The sequence below is a fragment of the Camelina sativa genome, chromosome 11 (genome assembly GCF_000633955.1).
Source record: "Camelina sativa cultivar DH55 chromosome 11, Cs, whole genome shotgun sequence".
Taxonomy (NCBI): domain Eukaryota; kingdom Viridiplantae; phylum Streptophyta; class Magnoliopsida; order Brassicales; family Brassicaceae; genus Camelina; species Camelina sativa.
In genome coordinates, this window is record NC_025695.1 from 49,645,309 (window position 1) to 49,656,917 (window position 11,609).

Below are 11,609 nucleotides of genomic sequence, written 5' to 3' on the forward strand. Positions count from 1 at the left end.
CCCATATAGAAAATCGAGGTTGCTATATAGGGAAGATGAAGGGAACACCATAGGATGGGAAGGGATTGTCGATAAAGCCCATACTTGACGTGCTGGGGGGCATTCAAATAGCATATGGTTTATAGTTTCCTCCTCCGCTCCACATCTAGGACAATATTTATATCTACCAATATGGCGATAATGCAAGCGTTGACATGTTGCCAAGCACTCAGTCACACATTGCCAAACGAAATGCTTAAGCTTCCGTGATGTTTTTAACTTCCATGCTTGCGCCTTAAGTGTCGTAACACTAGGTCCCTGAGAAGGGAGGTCGCAAGCAGGGCGAGAGATAGCTCTCGCGGCTTCGTATCCAGATTTAACGGTATAATTTCCAGACTTTGTCAGAGTCCAAGAATAACCGTCCCTCGAGGCATTCAAGCTCGGTTTAATCCCCATAAAGATAATTTCTTTCGGGGGGAAGAGTTCCCGAAGAATTTGGTCGGGAGTTTGTTTGTTTCTTTGTTTAAATTTTCATGTTTTTGTTGGTTTTGGCTCCAACTATTCGTAAAGCCAAAATCCTTAAAACCCAAAATAGATAAATACTGTAAATATTTGTATTTGAGAATGAAAAATTTTAGCAATTATGGTTCGAAGGCACGCTTTACTACTGACTGATCACGAAACACATTTGTCCACACGTACTCACACTTATGCTTGTTACTACTAGTGTCGGTCTCGGTCTAACCAAAGTATATTACAATTAGGCATCATATGTGTCATAATAATTAATGAGTGTGTTTTTGTTTTTGTGTGGCAAAGCTCTCTCTCTCTCCCCTTAATCCTTATCTGCGGGGGGATTGATCTATCATTAAACTTTCCACGTCATCATTTGAAGAGAGTAAAGAGAAACGCCCCCACGTGTTTAGTTTAATTTATTTTAGAATTTTAGAGCTAAAAACGAGTTTTTAAAAAAAAAAAAAATTTGTTTTGGGTTAAAGAAGAAGCATCAGGCAGCGTAATAACCCCCTTATCCTTTTCATTGTTTCATATCATCATCCATCGTCATCAACTCATCACAGAAAGACTGTATGCCCTCCTTTCTTTTCTTATGTCAAAATATAAAAATCAATCGGGTAAAGAAAGAAAGAAAGAGCCCATTGATTGACGTCTCGCTCTCTCTCTCTCTCTCTCTCTCTCCATCGTTCTTCTTCTACTTTTGTGCTCTGCTTCACTTTATCTTTTTCTCTATATCTGAACCCTGAAACCACATCCATTTAAATCCACCATGCCCGGAGTTGCCTTCTCTTCTGTTCCTGCCTCCGATCTGGGATTATTCTTCTCCGAATCCACGGCCTTCTCCCGCTCCATATCATCATCATCATCTTCCAGTTCCTCCTTACGATGTTGCTCCCCATTCAACCTCCGATCGCTTCGCTCGCTTCGTTCCCCTAAGTTTTCTCCTATATGTTGCGATTCTTCTTCACACGGCAGCTCCTCTACTTCTCCCGATCTCGAGTTTCTCCAAGCCTCTGTCCTCGTTGCAGGTCCACCTTCTTTCTTTTTTCTTTTCCTAAAATGTGTCTCTATCTCTATCTTCTCTTTAGATTTCTCTTATTCCGTATATTTGAATCTGATCCTCTGTCTCTGTCTAGCTTTCGTAGCTCTACTACTCTGATTGCGATTTCCCTTCCCCCNGATTTCCCTTCCCCCCCCCTTTTTTTTTTTTTTTTTTCTTTTCTTTTCTTTTCTTTTCTTTTCTTTCTAGGGTTACCTTTTGATAGAATAGAAAGTTTGTTACGATGAGACTAGAAAATATCTTCCTATGTTTTATTCAATGTATCCCGACAATTGTACATCAAAATGTATTTTATACTAGATGATCCGGTTTATATCATACCAGATCATTTACAAATCAATTATTGGTTTAGATAACCAGTTACTCTATTATTCCCCCTCAAGATAGCAAGTATATAGACTTAAGTGCCATCTTGCCAATGAGAAACCGGAACTGAGCTGGATAAAGAGGTTTAGTAAACACATCTGCCAATTGTTGATCTGTAGTGATGTGGAAAGTCTTGATCAAACCACTCTCAATTCTATCACGAACAATGTGACAATCCACCTCAATGTGCTTTGTTCTCTCGTGAAACACAGAATTATTCGCAATGTGTATCGCTGCTGTAGAGTCACAGTAGAAAGCAACAGGTTTTGATTGACGTACCTGAAACTCTGCTAATAAAGTCACCAACCAAGAAATTTCTCTGACAGCATACTGCATAGCACGATACTCGGACTCAGCAGATGAGTGAGAAGCCACCTGCTGTTTCTTAGATTTCCAGGATATTAAGGAGGAGCCGAGAAACACACAGTAGCCAGAAGTAGACCTCCTAGTGTCCTTGCATGATCCCCAATCAGCATCAGTGAATCCCTGAAGAACAAAGTCTGAATCTGCAGAGTAGAAAAGACCTTCTCCAACAGTACCTTTAATGTAATGCAATACAGTATAGGCCGCCTTCATGTGAGAATCCTTTGGTGCCGATGTAAACTGACATAGTTTGTTGACAGCATAAGTGATGTCAGGTCGAGTGATAGTCAAATACATCAATTTTCCCACCAAACGTCGATAAGAAGCAGGATCAGTCAAGGCAGGTTCATCTCCATCCTGTACCAACTTAACAGTAGGATCCATAGGGATAGAAGACGGCTTACATGCCAACAAACCCGTTTCTTCCAAGATGTCCAAAGCATACTTACGCTGACATATAGCAATTCCAGAGGCTGATCTCGCAATTTCAAGTCCAAGGAAATATTGCAATGGACCAAGATCTCGAAGCTTAAAAGCTCTCTGCAAGTCTTCTTTTAAAGTTTTCACTGCTGCATCATCATTACTAGCAATGACTATGTCATCTACATAAACCAGTACAGTAACATACCTTCCATTAACATTTCTTGTGAATAATGTATGGTCAGCATGAGACTTTTTGAATCCCAAAAACTTTAATGTGGAACTGAATTTTAAGAACCACTGTCTTGAGGCCTGTTTAAGTCCATAAAGGGACTTCTTCAATCTGCAAACTGCATTGGGAGGCAACGTCTCACCCTCCTTTGGTGTATATCCTGGAGGCAATGTCATGTAAATTTCTTCATCAAGATCTCCATTTAGAAACGCATTGGAGATATCCAGTTGATGTAAACTCCATTTCTTTGCAGCAGCAACAGCCAACAATGTCTTCACTGTTGTCATCTTCGCCACAGGAGAAAACGTATCAACAAAATCAATCCCTTCTTGTTGCGTGTAACCTTTAGCCACTAGTCGAGCTTCATAACGCTCTAGGCTTCCATCAGCATTAAGTTTTACTTTATAAACCCATTTGCATCCAATAGAATGCTTATCAGTGGGCAGAGAAACAACATCCCATGTAATTGTACCCTCTAAAGCTTGTAATTCTGCATTCATAGCTTTAAGCCAATCATCCGACTTCTTTGCTTGAGAAAAAGAGCTTCGTTAAGCATATTTGGTAACAGAACAAATGTAGGCTCTGTAAGGCTCAAAAAGCTTATTGTAGCTCATATATTCTGATAAGGGATATGTCACTCCTGAAGCATTCAAGTTGCAGTAATAATCTTGCAGGTAGGAGGGAGCTTTAGTCAAACGTTTAGTTGGACTTTTAATGATATTTGGAGCTGAATCTACAGAAGCAGAGTCTGAAGCAGTGTTGGTATCTGTGGGAGATTCACCACTCATAACCACAGATTCCACACGTGTAGGATTCACTGTAGGAGATTCATCACTCAAAACTACAGGTTCTACACTACGACACGCTATAGGAGATTCATCACTCATAACTACAGGGTCAATACTATCAGAAATGCTAGTTGTAGACTCATCTATGCTTCCAAAAATATCAGTAAGAGAGGCAGTAGTACCTTTAGCAAATGGGAAAATAGCCTCATGGAAAACCACATTCCTTGATATGTGAATGGAATTTGATTCTAAATCCAGAAGTTTATAACCCTTGTAACCTGCAGGATAGCCAAGGAACACACAGGCTTTTGCTCTCGGTTGAAATTTGGTTCTTCCTTTTGTTGATGTAGAACTGTAACAAAGGCATCCAAAAACACGCAAACCACTGTAATCAGGCTTCTTTGAATTCAAAACTTCAGAAGGAGACAGTTCTTTGAGAAGAGGCGTAGGTAGTCTGTTGATAAGAAATACCGCCGTGAGAATGCAATCCCCCCAATACTCATCAGGAATCTGAGCCTGAAACATAAGTGACCTTGCGACATTCAATATATGTTGGTGTTTGCGTTCTACTACCGAGTTCTGTTCTGGAGTCTCTGGACAAGAGTGGTAAGAGAGAATCCCTTTCTTCTTGAATAGCTCTATAAACTTTAATTCTGGTGCATTGTCAGATCTTATACCTTTGACAACAGCACCATATTGAACCTCAATCATCTTCAGAAAGTCAGGAAAAACCTGCAACACATCTGATTTGCTCCTCAACAAATAAACCCAAGTGACTCTGGTGTGATCATCAACAATGGTCAGAAAATGTTTGTATCCTTCAACTGTTGGTGTTGCAAATGGTCCCCATATATCAATATGCAGATGCACAAACATTATTGTTGGAAGGAAATGTAAGACGTTTTTGTTTGGCCATTGGACAGATAGAACAGTGAAAATCTCGTTTATTCTTTTGTGTAAAGCCAAGTACATCTGTTACCAAATCAGTACGATGTTCAGATGGATGACCTAGTCTATTGTGCCACAAACCAGAATCAATAACAACATTAGCATAATATTCCTTTTGTTGAGAAGACTGTTGTGAAATGGTTCGAACGTCCAAGACATAGAGATTTGAAATCTGTTCACCCTCTCCAATCATCAACCCCTTGATAGGATCCTGTATGATACAAGAAGTCTCATCAAATGTCACTCTGCAACCCAGATCTCTTGTTAGTTGACTTATACTGAGAAGATTTAGTCTGAAATCTGGAATATATAGGACATTATTCAATAACAGAAACTCATTCAGCTTTACTGTTCCTACACCTGTGATCTTAACTCCAAAACCAGTCGGCAAGGTTACTGAATTATTTAGAGTTTCTGAGAGGCTTGAGAATAGAGTCTTATCATGACAAACATGGTGTGTAGCACCACTGTCAATGATCCATGACTCAGAGGATAAAATATTACCAGTAGCTCTTAACATCCCAACAAATTTCAATGTGGAGTTAGAAAAAGCCATACCAGGTAATGCGGTGATGGTTGCACCTGAGGACGAAGAATTTTGATTTTGAGTAGTCGAACACTGAGAGTTGAAGTAGTCAATAACCCCCTGAATCTGATCTTTAGTGAGAGTCTTAACCATGCCTGTAAGAAGATCATTAGAAGTGGAATCTGTCAAGGCAAGTTGAGCAATAACCGGTTTACTAGGAACCATTTGTCGATCAGAAGAAGTGGATTTATCCGATTGATTCTTATTCTTGTGCTTGAAACTTAGTGGATAACCATGTATCCTGTAGCACTTGTCAATTGTATGTCCTGTATAACCACAGTGGGAGCAAATCACCTTCTGTCCTTGAGCTTTGTAAGTAGCATTAACAGAAGACTGCACTACATCTGAAGAAGTTACATTAAAGGCAACTGCATTCTGAACTGGAGAAATTGTCCGCTGACTGTGATCTTGATCAACCAGATTGTAAATCTCTGATAAAGTTGGAACATGTTTCTTCATGATTATTTGACTCCTGACAACTGAGTAAGACTCATTCAAGCCTGCCAAGAATTTAATCACTCTAGCATGATCCTCTTTTTGCTCTGTCGCCTTACAACAATCACACTTTCTGCAAGTTTTTATACAATTAGCTCCATCCAACTCATTCCATAGAGTTTTCAAGGTTGTATAGTATGTAGAGAGATCCATGGATCCTTGTTGGAGAGACCAAATCTGTTGAGATAATTGATAGGATTTTGGTAGGTTTGTGATATGATACCGTGTCATCAAGTCTTTCCAAATCTCCGAAGCATCATCAAAACGAAGGATACTCTTATAGATCTGCTTCGCTACAGAGTGGAGGAGCCAAGATTTCACTAAACTGTTACATCGCGACCAAATCCTAAACATCGGATCAGTTTCAGAAGGTCTAACCAAAGATCCATCAATAAATGCAAGTTTGTTCTTCGCATCTAGAGCAGTTCTCATTGCTATATTCCAATCATCATAGTTTGTACCATCTAAAACATCAGAGATGATAGAAATACCAGGATTGTCGCTATTTGTGAGATAAAACGGAGAATGAATACTATCCGGAGACTCGATCAAAGATACGAAGCCTCGAGGGATCAACGGAGGTGCTTGAGCTAAAGAAGCTGCTTGAACAGCTTGCGATAACGTTTCTGGAGCTTGCGGTAACCTTTGTGGAGCTTGCGGTAACCTTTCAGGAGAGGAATCATCGCGATTAACCGATCGACGAGCTGATGTAGTTGCTCTGACCGTGCGACGACCCAATTTTCGAGTGATAACCATCGTAGAGTTTTGATTTAAATTAGAAATTGAAGAGAAAGAGCTCAGATGAGCAGAGACATTGAAGTTTTGAGCTTAGATTCGCCGGAAACAATGGAAGAATCGGTTGAATTTTGAGATTCAACGCTCTGATACCATGATAGAATAGAAAGTTTGTTACGATGAGACTAGAAAATATCTTCCTCTGTTTTATTCAATGTACCCCGACAATTGTACATCAAAATGTATTTTATACTAGATGATCCGGTTTATATCATACCAGATCATTTACAAATTAATTATTGGTTTAGATAACCAGTTACTCTATTACCTTTATTGTGTTTTATGTGGAGTTTGTTTGGTCTCAATCCTGATTTTGCCTCCTTTTAATTTAGTATATTGTTTGCCTTTTATCACCCCCATCGTCATCATCAATTCATCATCTTAGTTAGCGTCCAATTGTTTTTGTTCCGATCTTGCTGATTAAAGGAAGGAATTGTTGCAGCAATTCGTTATTTATTTATTTTCCCGATCTTGTCTGTCTCTTTCATTTGCTCAAATTAAAATTATTATTTGTTTTGTGCAATTACAAAAATATAACAGAGACAAGTATGCATTACAAAATGCGGAGACATGGATTCCGCCACGATTCAATGTGGCAAGCTTCCAGGCATCCTTTACCTCCTTTTGCTGTTAGAGCTAGTGATAGTGAATCCACCACCCCCCTTGGTGTTCTCCCCATTGGCCTCGGCTTTCTCCGTCAATTCAAGCACCCAACTATTTTTCTCAAGATCTCCTGTGATGGTGACTACTTGCTTCCCCTTATTGTTGGTTTGTTTCTTTCTTCCTCACTTCATCAATCATCCTCCTCCTCTCTCTTTTAATATCTTTATCCACTTTTTTTCATCACTTACACTTGCTTCCAGGGGATGCTGCTGTTGAGAAACTTTTAGACGTTGCCCAGACCGAGGTCTCCCACCCTTGCCCTCCTCATGTTTTACGCTTTTTATGTTTTGCCAAATTACACTTTCCTCACTGCAAGGCCAAAACTGAGGATTCAAACTTTTTTTTTTTTCTTTCTTTTCTATCTATCTTGTAGGAATGTCCTGATCAGTTCCAGTTCGTGTCTGCTGTTGTCGATAGACTTGGATACGAAGTACTGTATTGTTTCCAACATACCTGTTACTTCCTCTTTAAGTGTATTACATCCTCGAGTTACTGCATTTTATAGCTGTCTGTGCCACTTTGTTAACAACTTGTACTGTTTTATTCGCAGGTTAAAATGGTTAAGCTTACTAGTCGAGTTGTAAACACTTACTATGCAAGTCTATGTCTTGGCAAGGTAACTTTAAAACACTGCAGACGTCCTCTTAGCTAGAAAACTCTTTTCTCAAAAGTCATTATGTCTTAGGTTACCCATCTGTCTTGCAGCCTGGAGACAATGATGTTATATGCTTTGACTCACGGCCATCAGATGCCATCAACGTTGCTCGATCATGCCAGGTATGCTACTTACCCGGGGTTACACCCTTTCCATCAATTTCTTTCTCTTTCGAAAATGCTTTAACGAATTTTTATCATGTTCCTGCTGCTGCCATAACATGTGCTTTTGTTTTGTCGTATACCAGGCTCCAATATATGTGAATAAAGCAATAGTTCTGGAAGAGGCTATCAAAATTGGTTATGGAGGCAGATCGCAGAGCGCAAAGCCTGTTTTCAATGTTATACTTGACAGGTTTTTAGTTTGTTGATAAATCTCCTGGGTTTGTTACACTGTCTCACTCTGTCACAGTTGTTAACCACATGTTGGGTGTTCTTGTTCAGCGCTCCCGAGGGACCAGATCCTTTATCAGAAGAGCTTAAACTAGTGAGGAATATGGATTTGGCGTCTAAAGAGGAAAGGTACATGGATGCAGGTATACAAACTGTTCTGGATGGCATCTATAATCCTCCGTGTGCGACTCCTCATTTTTAAATATTTTTTTTTTCTTCTCTGGGATCACATTTGCAGCGATGTGGAGAGACAAATTGAAGAAGCTTCAGAACTCGAGGTGAGTAGGCAATTGTTGGTGACATATGAACGCCCAATTGAGAGACATTAATGAAGTGACATTGATAATTGAATTCCTTTGGTTGCAGCTCTGCTGTATATAATAAGGGTGTAGCAACTCCTGAGAGTTACGAGTAGAGAAATAATAGGAGCAAAGGAAGAAATTGGATGTAGGATAAGATAAGAAATGCAAGTGTGATGAAAAGGCTATGGAGAGATAAATATATAAGATGCGCCTAGATTGATGGTACTTCATGTACTGAGAGGAAGCACTTAGATTGATGTTATCGCAGCACCACGTATTCGAGAGTAAATGAAAGATGTATGAATAGCTGAGGGGAATGTGTGAAATGTAAATGGAAGAAGACTAAATGAAATGCATTCTTTTCAGTATATATGTATTTCTCTCAACTTTGAATGATTTGGCAATAAGACGATTTTTTTAGGAGAAACTGAAGGCAGAAGCAGACAAAACGAAAAGAGGCGGTTACAGAAGTAAAGAATAGATGTGGTTGCGCTTATTAATGAATGTCTTTTTATTGCTTGTGATAGACAAAGAAGGCGTAAGTTATAAGAAACGTGAATGATTTCCCCTGAAACGATGGTTACACAAAAGGACTTTTGCCAACAGTACCTTTTTTCAAAATAAAATAAAAATAGGAATGAGGTGGATTCAGAGTAGCAGAGTTCATAAATGCTTGACAGAGTTGCAGTTGAGCGAACTATTCACTTCCTTCTTCATCTTCTTCATCCCCTACAGACATTCCCCATTCCATTCTAGTTTCCTTTTACTGCAAAACAGATCTCTGTGACTGTGTCCGAGAGAGTCCCTCTGATATTGGCCTGGTTCACTCAGATACTTTTTAAACTAACTCATCTGATTGAGCCGTGTCAATATCTAAGTCCTAAGTCCTCTCTCGAAGTTTGTTTTTGCAGGTTGTTGATATTGTGTTTGTTTCGGTAAGTTGTTGATATGGTGGTGATGTACTTTATCTACTCGTCGACCGACCCATTCAGTATGAGGTTTATAGTACAGTTATACAAATATTGTCTCTTGCTCAGTATGATCAAAAGCATGTGCCAAGATCGGATCCACAACGTGACTAGATGCTCCTGTTTTTTCATTTCTTATAAACAAGTGTTCTGTAAACAGACAATTCGATGCAATCAACACAAGTACTCGTATTTATTATACATATATAAAAGTCGAGGGCACAACAGATGAAAAGGCGAGGACCCTCTCCGAGGTATCACAGTTAAAGGAGAAAAAGGGTCATTGTAGAAACAGGAGCATTATTGAAGAAGGAGAAGAGATAAAATAAGACATGATATGTTTAAAGATGATGGTGGTGGTTGAGTGACTCTGGCCATATCACAGTCAGTCTTGTGTAGGAAGCCCATTCTGGGCCCAGGCAGCATAGCCACCACTGACATCTTTAACTGCCGTGAAACCCTGCAATTTAACGATCCAAATTTAACCGGTGAAAAACTTTTTTGAAAAAAAGGCAGAAGCTTACAACAACAGCTACTTTACAGCATCGAGAAGATCGGTGGTGGCTATGAAAGATCTAGCCCCGCTCTGGCAGCCAACAATGATGTCGTCCGATTTTCCGAAGTGGGAGGAGACTTGCTCGAGGAAGTCGGGGTTCTTTGACATCCCTGCTTGACTCCACCAGCTCAATGAATTACCACCAATATACTACATTACAAAAAGAAACACTAAAACCCAAAAGAATAATTACTTTACCTGATGCTCCTCGCTTCAGGTAAGGAACGTTGATCGCCCCACAGGGATGTCCCTGGCTAAACTCTTCCGGAGTCCTATATTACAAATTTACAAAATCCTCCTCCTAATTAAAATATGTTGTTGATGATGATACATTGAAATGTCAAAAAAAAAAAAAAAAGAGAAAGAGAAAGGTTGGCGTTACCTGACGTCCAGATAGCGATGGCCGGCTAGAAGAAGGTCGTGGGCGACTGTGACCGACACCGATGATGGGACTCTTCTCTCCTCCGCCATTATTATTATTATTTATTCAGTGGGACGAACAGACTTTTTTTTTCTTTATAGAATTTCTCATTTATGCTCTTCTGGTGCTGGGAGAGAGTGGTGGTGAGTTATCTATCATTGGGCCGTGAATTACAAATACATAATAAGCCTTATGGGGCTGAATTAGCCCAATAAAACCATTGCTGTCAGTCAGAAATAGATCCGCCAAGTCAAACCCAAGTAACGGTGTTAGTAGCCTCGTCGCCGTCGGTAGTGCCTTTAATTAAATTTAAAAAGTTTAAAGGTTTGGAATGTAAAATACTTAAATAGTTGAGGGTTCTGAACGCATATTTTCCAATAGTAAAACAATCAAACGTTTTTGTTTTACCGTCGTCACTGGACGACGACGACGACGACGTTTTTACCTTTGTGGGTAGGGAGAGATCCGATCCGATCCCAATATCGGAATCACCCCCCTTAGCGATCTCAAGGTAAGATTTAGCTTCTTCTCTTCTAGCAGACTCTGCTCTCTACTTGGATTTGTTGGTTGATTCAATTCCAAATTGTACGCTTTTTTTACCAGCGCTCTAGAGATCTCTTTCCTCAACATGTCCCAAGACAAGGAGGAACCTGATGTAGTTGCAGAAGAAGAAGAAAAGCAGGACTTGTCTCACATGAATGGATCGCTTGATAACGACGACGACGACGACCAGCTACTCCAAATGATTGCTCAACTGAGATTAGAAAACGACTTTCTCAAATCCCAATTCAAGGAGGAACTAGTGGAAGCGGACGAATCAGCAGCTCAGCTCAAACAACAAGTCGCATCATTGAGCAGAGAGATTGATGTGGAGAAACAAACTCGTGTTGCAGCTGAGCAAGCTCTAGAGCATCTCAGGGAAGCATACTCTGTGGCTGATGCTAAAGCCCAAGAATACTCCCAAGGTCTGTCTGATGTCTGATGTCTGATGTCTGATGTCTGATGTCCTCCTAAATATTTTCTCTTTGCTCGGCAGCCTTACTTTTTTCTCTCAACTTGTGTTTTTTTTTTTTTTTTTTTTTTTTTTTTTTTTTTTTCTGATGT

At 39.8% G+C, this 11,609-nt stretch overlaps 3 protein-coding genes across 6 annotated transcripts in view; 2 read left to right on the forward strand and 1 right to left on the reverse strand.

The window, feature by feature from the left end:
- On the forward strand, positions 1,021 to 8,987 carry LOC104727436 (bifunctional nuclease 2-like). 3 transcript variants are annotated; one of them, XM_010446544.2, is made up of 10 exons: positions 1,021 to 1,523; positions 7,089 to 7,316; positions 7,412 to 7,455; positions 7,585 to 7,641; positions 7,762 to 7,827; positions 7,917 to 7,988; positions 8,114 to 8,220; positions 8,310 to 8,387; positions 8,497 to 8,536; positions 8,625 to 8,987. In XM_010446544.2, exons 1-10 carry the CDS (start codon positions 1,265 to 1,267, stop codon positions 8,637 to 8,639), a joined length of 966 nt encoding a protein of 321 aa, XP_010444846.1. In that variant the 5' UTR covers positions 1,021 to 1,264; the 3' UTR covers positions 8,640 to 8,987. The 3 variants fall into 3 exon arrangements, with proteins under 3 accessions (XP_010444846.1, XP_010444844.1, XP_010444845.1); XM_010446542.2 differs by having other exon boundaries at positions 1,025 to 1,523; positions 8,310 to 8,401; XM_010446543.2 differs by having other exon boundaries at positions 1,025 to 1,523; positions 7,089 to 7,289; positions 8,310 to 8,401.
- On the reverse strand, positions 9,636 to 10,619 carry LOC104727437 (thiosulfate sulfurtransferase 16, chloroplastic-like). 2 transcript variants are annotated; one of them, XM_010446545.2, is made up of 4 exons: positions 10,467 to 10,619; positions 10,283 to 10,356; positions 10,065 to 10,194; positions 9,636 to 9,988 (listed from the first exon to the last, which is right to left on the reverse strand). In XM_010446545.2, the coding sequence occupies exons 1-4, from the start codon at positions 10,553 to 10,555 to the stop codon at positions 9,829 to 9,831; spliced, it is 453 nt and encodes a 150-aa protein (XP_010444847.1). In that variant the 5' UTR covers positions 10,556 to 10,619; the 3' UTR covers positions 9,636 to 9,828. The 2 variants fall into 2 exon arrangements, with proteins under 2 accessions (XP_010444847.1, XP_010444848.1); XM_010446546.2 differs by having other exon boundaries at positions 10,070 to 10,194; positions 10,467 to 10,606.
- The window catches only part of LOC104727438 (protein GRIP), a 5,612-nt gene continuing 4,859 nt past the window's right edge, over positions 10,857 to 11,609 (forward strand). Inside the window, exons 1-2 of the mRNA XM_010446547.2 lie at positions 10,857 to 11,016; positions 11,109 to 11,470. Coding sequence (XP_010444849.1) covers positions 11,134 to 11,470 — 337 coding nt within the window. The 5' untranslated portion in view covers positions 10,857 to 11,016; positions 11,109 to 11,133. The remainder of the gene's footprint in view (positions 11,017 to 11,108; positions 11,471 to 11,609) is intronic.

Excerpts from the sequence above, each read along its gene's own strand:
- LOC104727436 (XM_010446542.2), top strand. The coding sequence starts at position 1,265 with ATGCCCGGAGTTGCCTTCTCTTCTGTTCCTGCCTCCGATCTGGGATTA. Across the intron at positions 7,456-7,584 it reads TAGACGTTGCCCAGACCGAG|GAATGTCCTGATCAGTTCCA; the intron begins GTCTCCCACCCT and ends TCTATCTTGTAG. Across the intron at positions 8,402-8,496 it reads GGAAAGGTACATGGATGCAG|CGATGTGGAGAGACAAATTG; the intron begins GTATACAAACTG and ends TCACATTTGCAG.
- LOC104727437 (XM_010446545.2), bottom strand. The coding sequence starts at position 10,555 with ATGGCGGAGGAGAGAAGAGTCCCATCATCGGTGTCGGTCACAGTCGCC. Across the intron at positions 10,357-10,466 it reads CATCGCTATCTGGACGTCAG|GACTCCGGAAGAGTTTAGCC; the intron begins GTAACGCCAACC and ends TTTGTAATATAG. Across the intron at positions 9,989-10,064 it reads GATCTTCTCGATGCTGTAAA|GGTTTCACGGCAGTTAAAGA; the intron begins GTAGCTGTTGTT and ends GTTAAATTGCAG.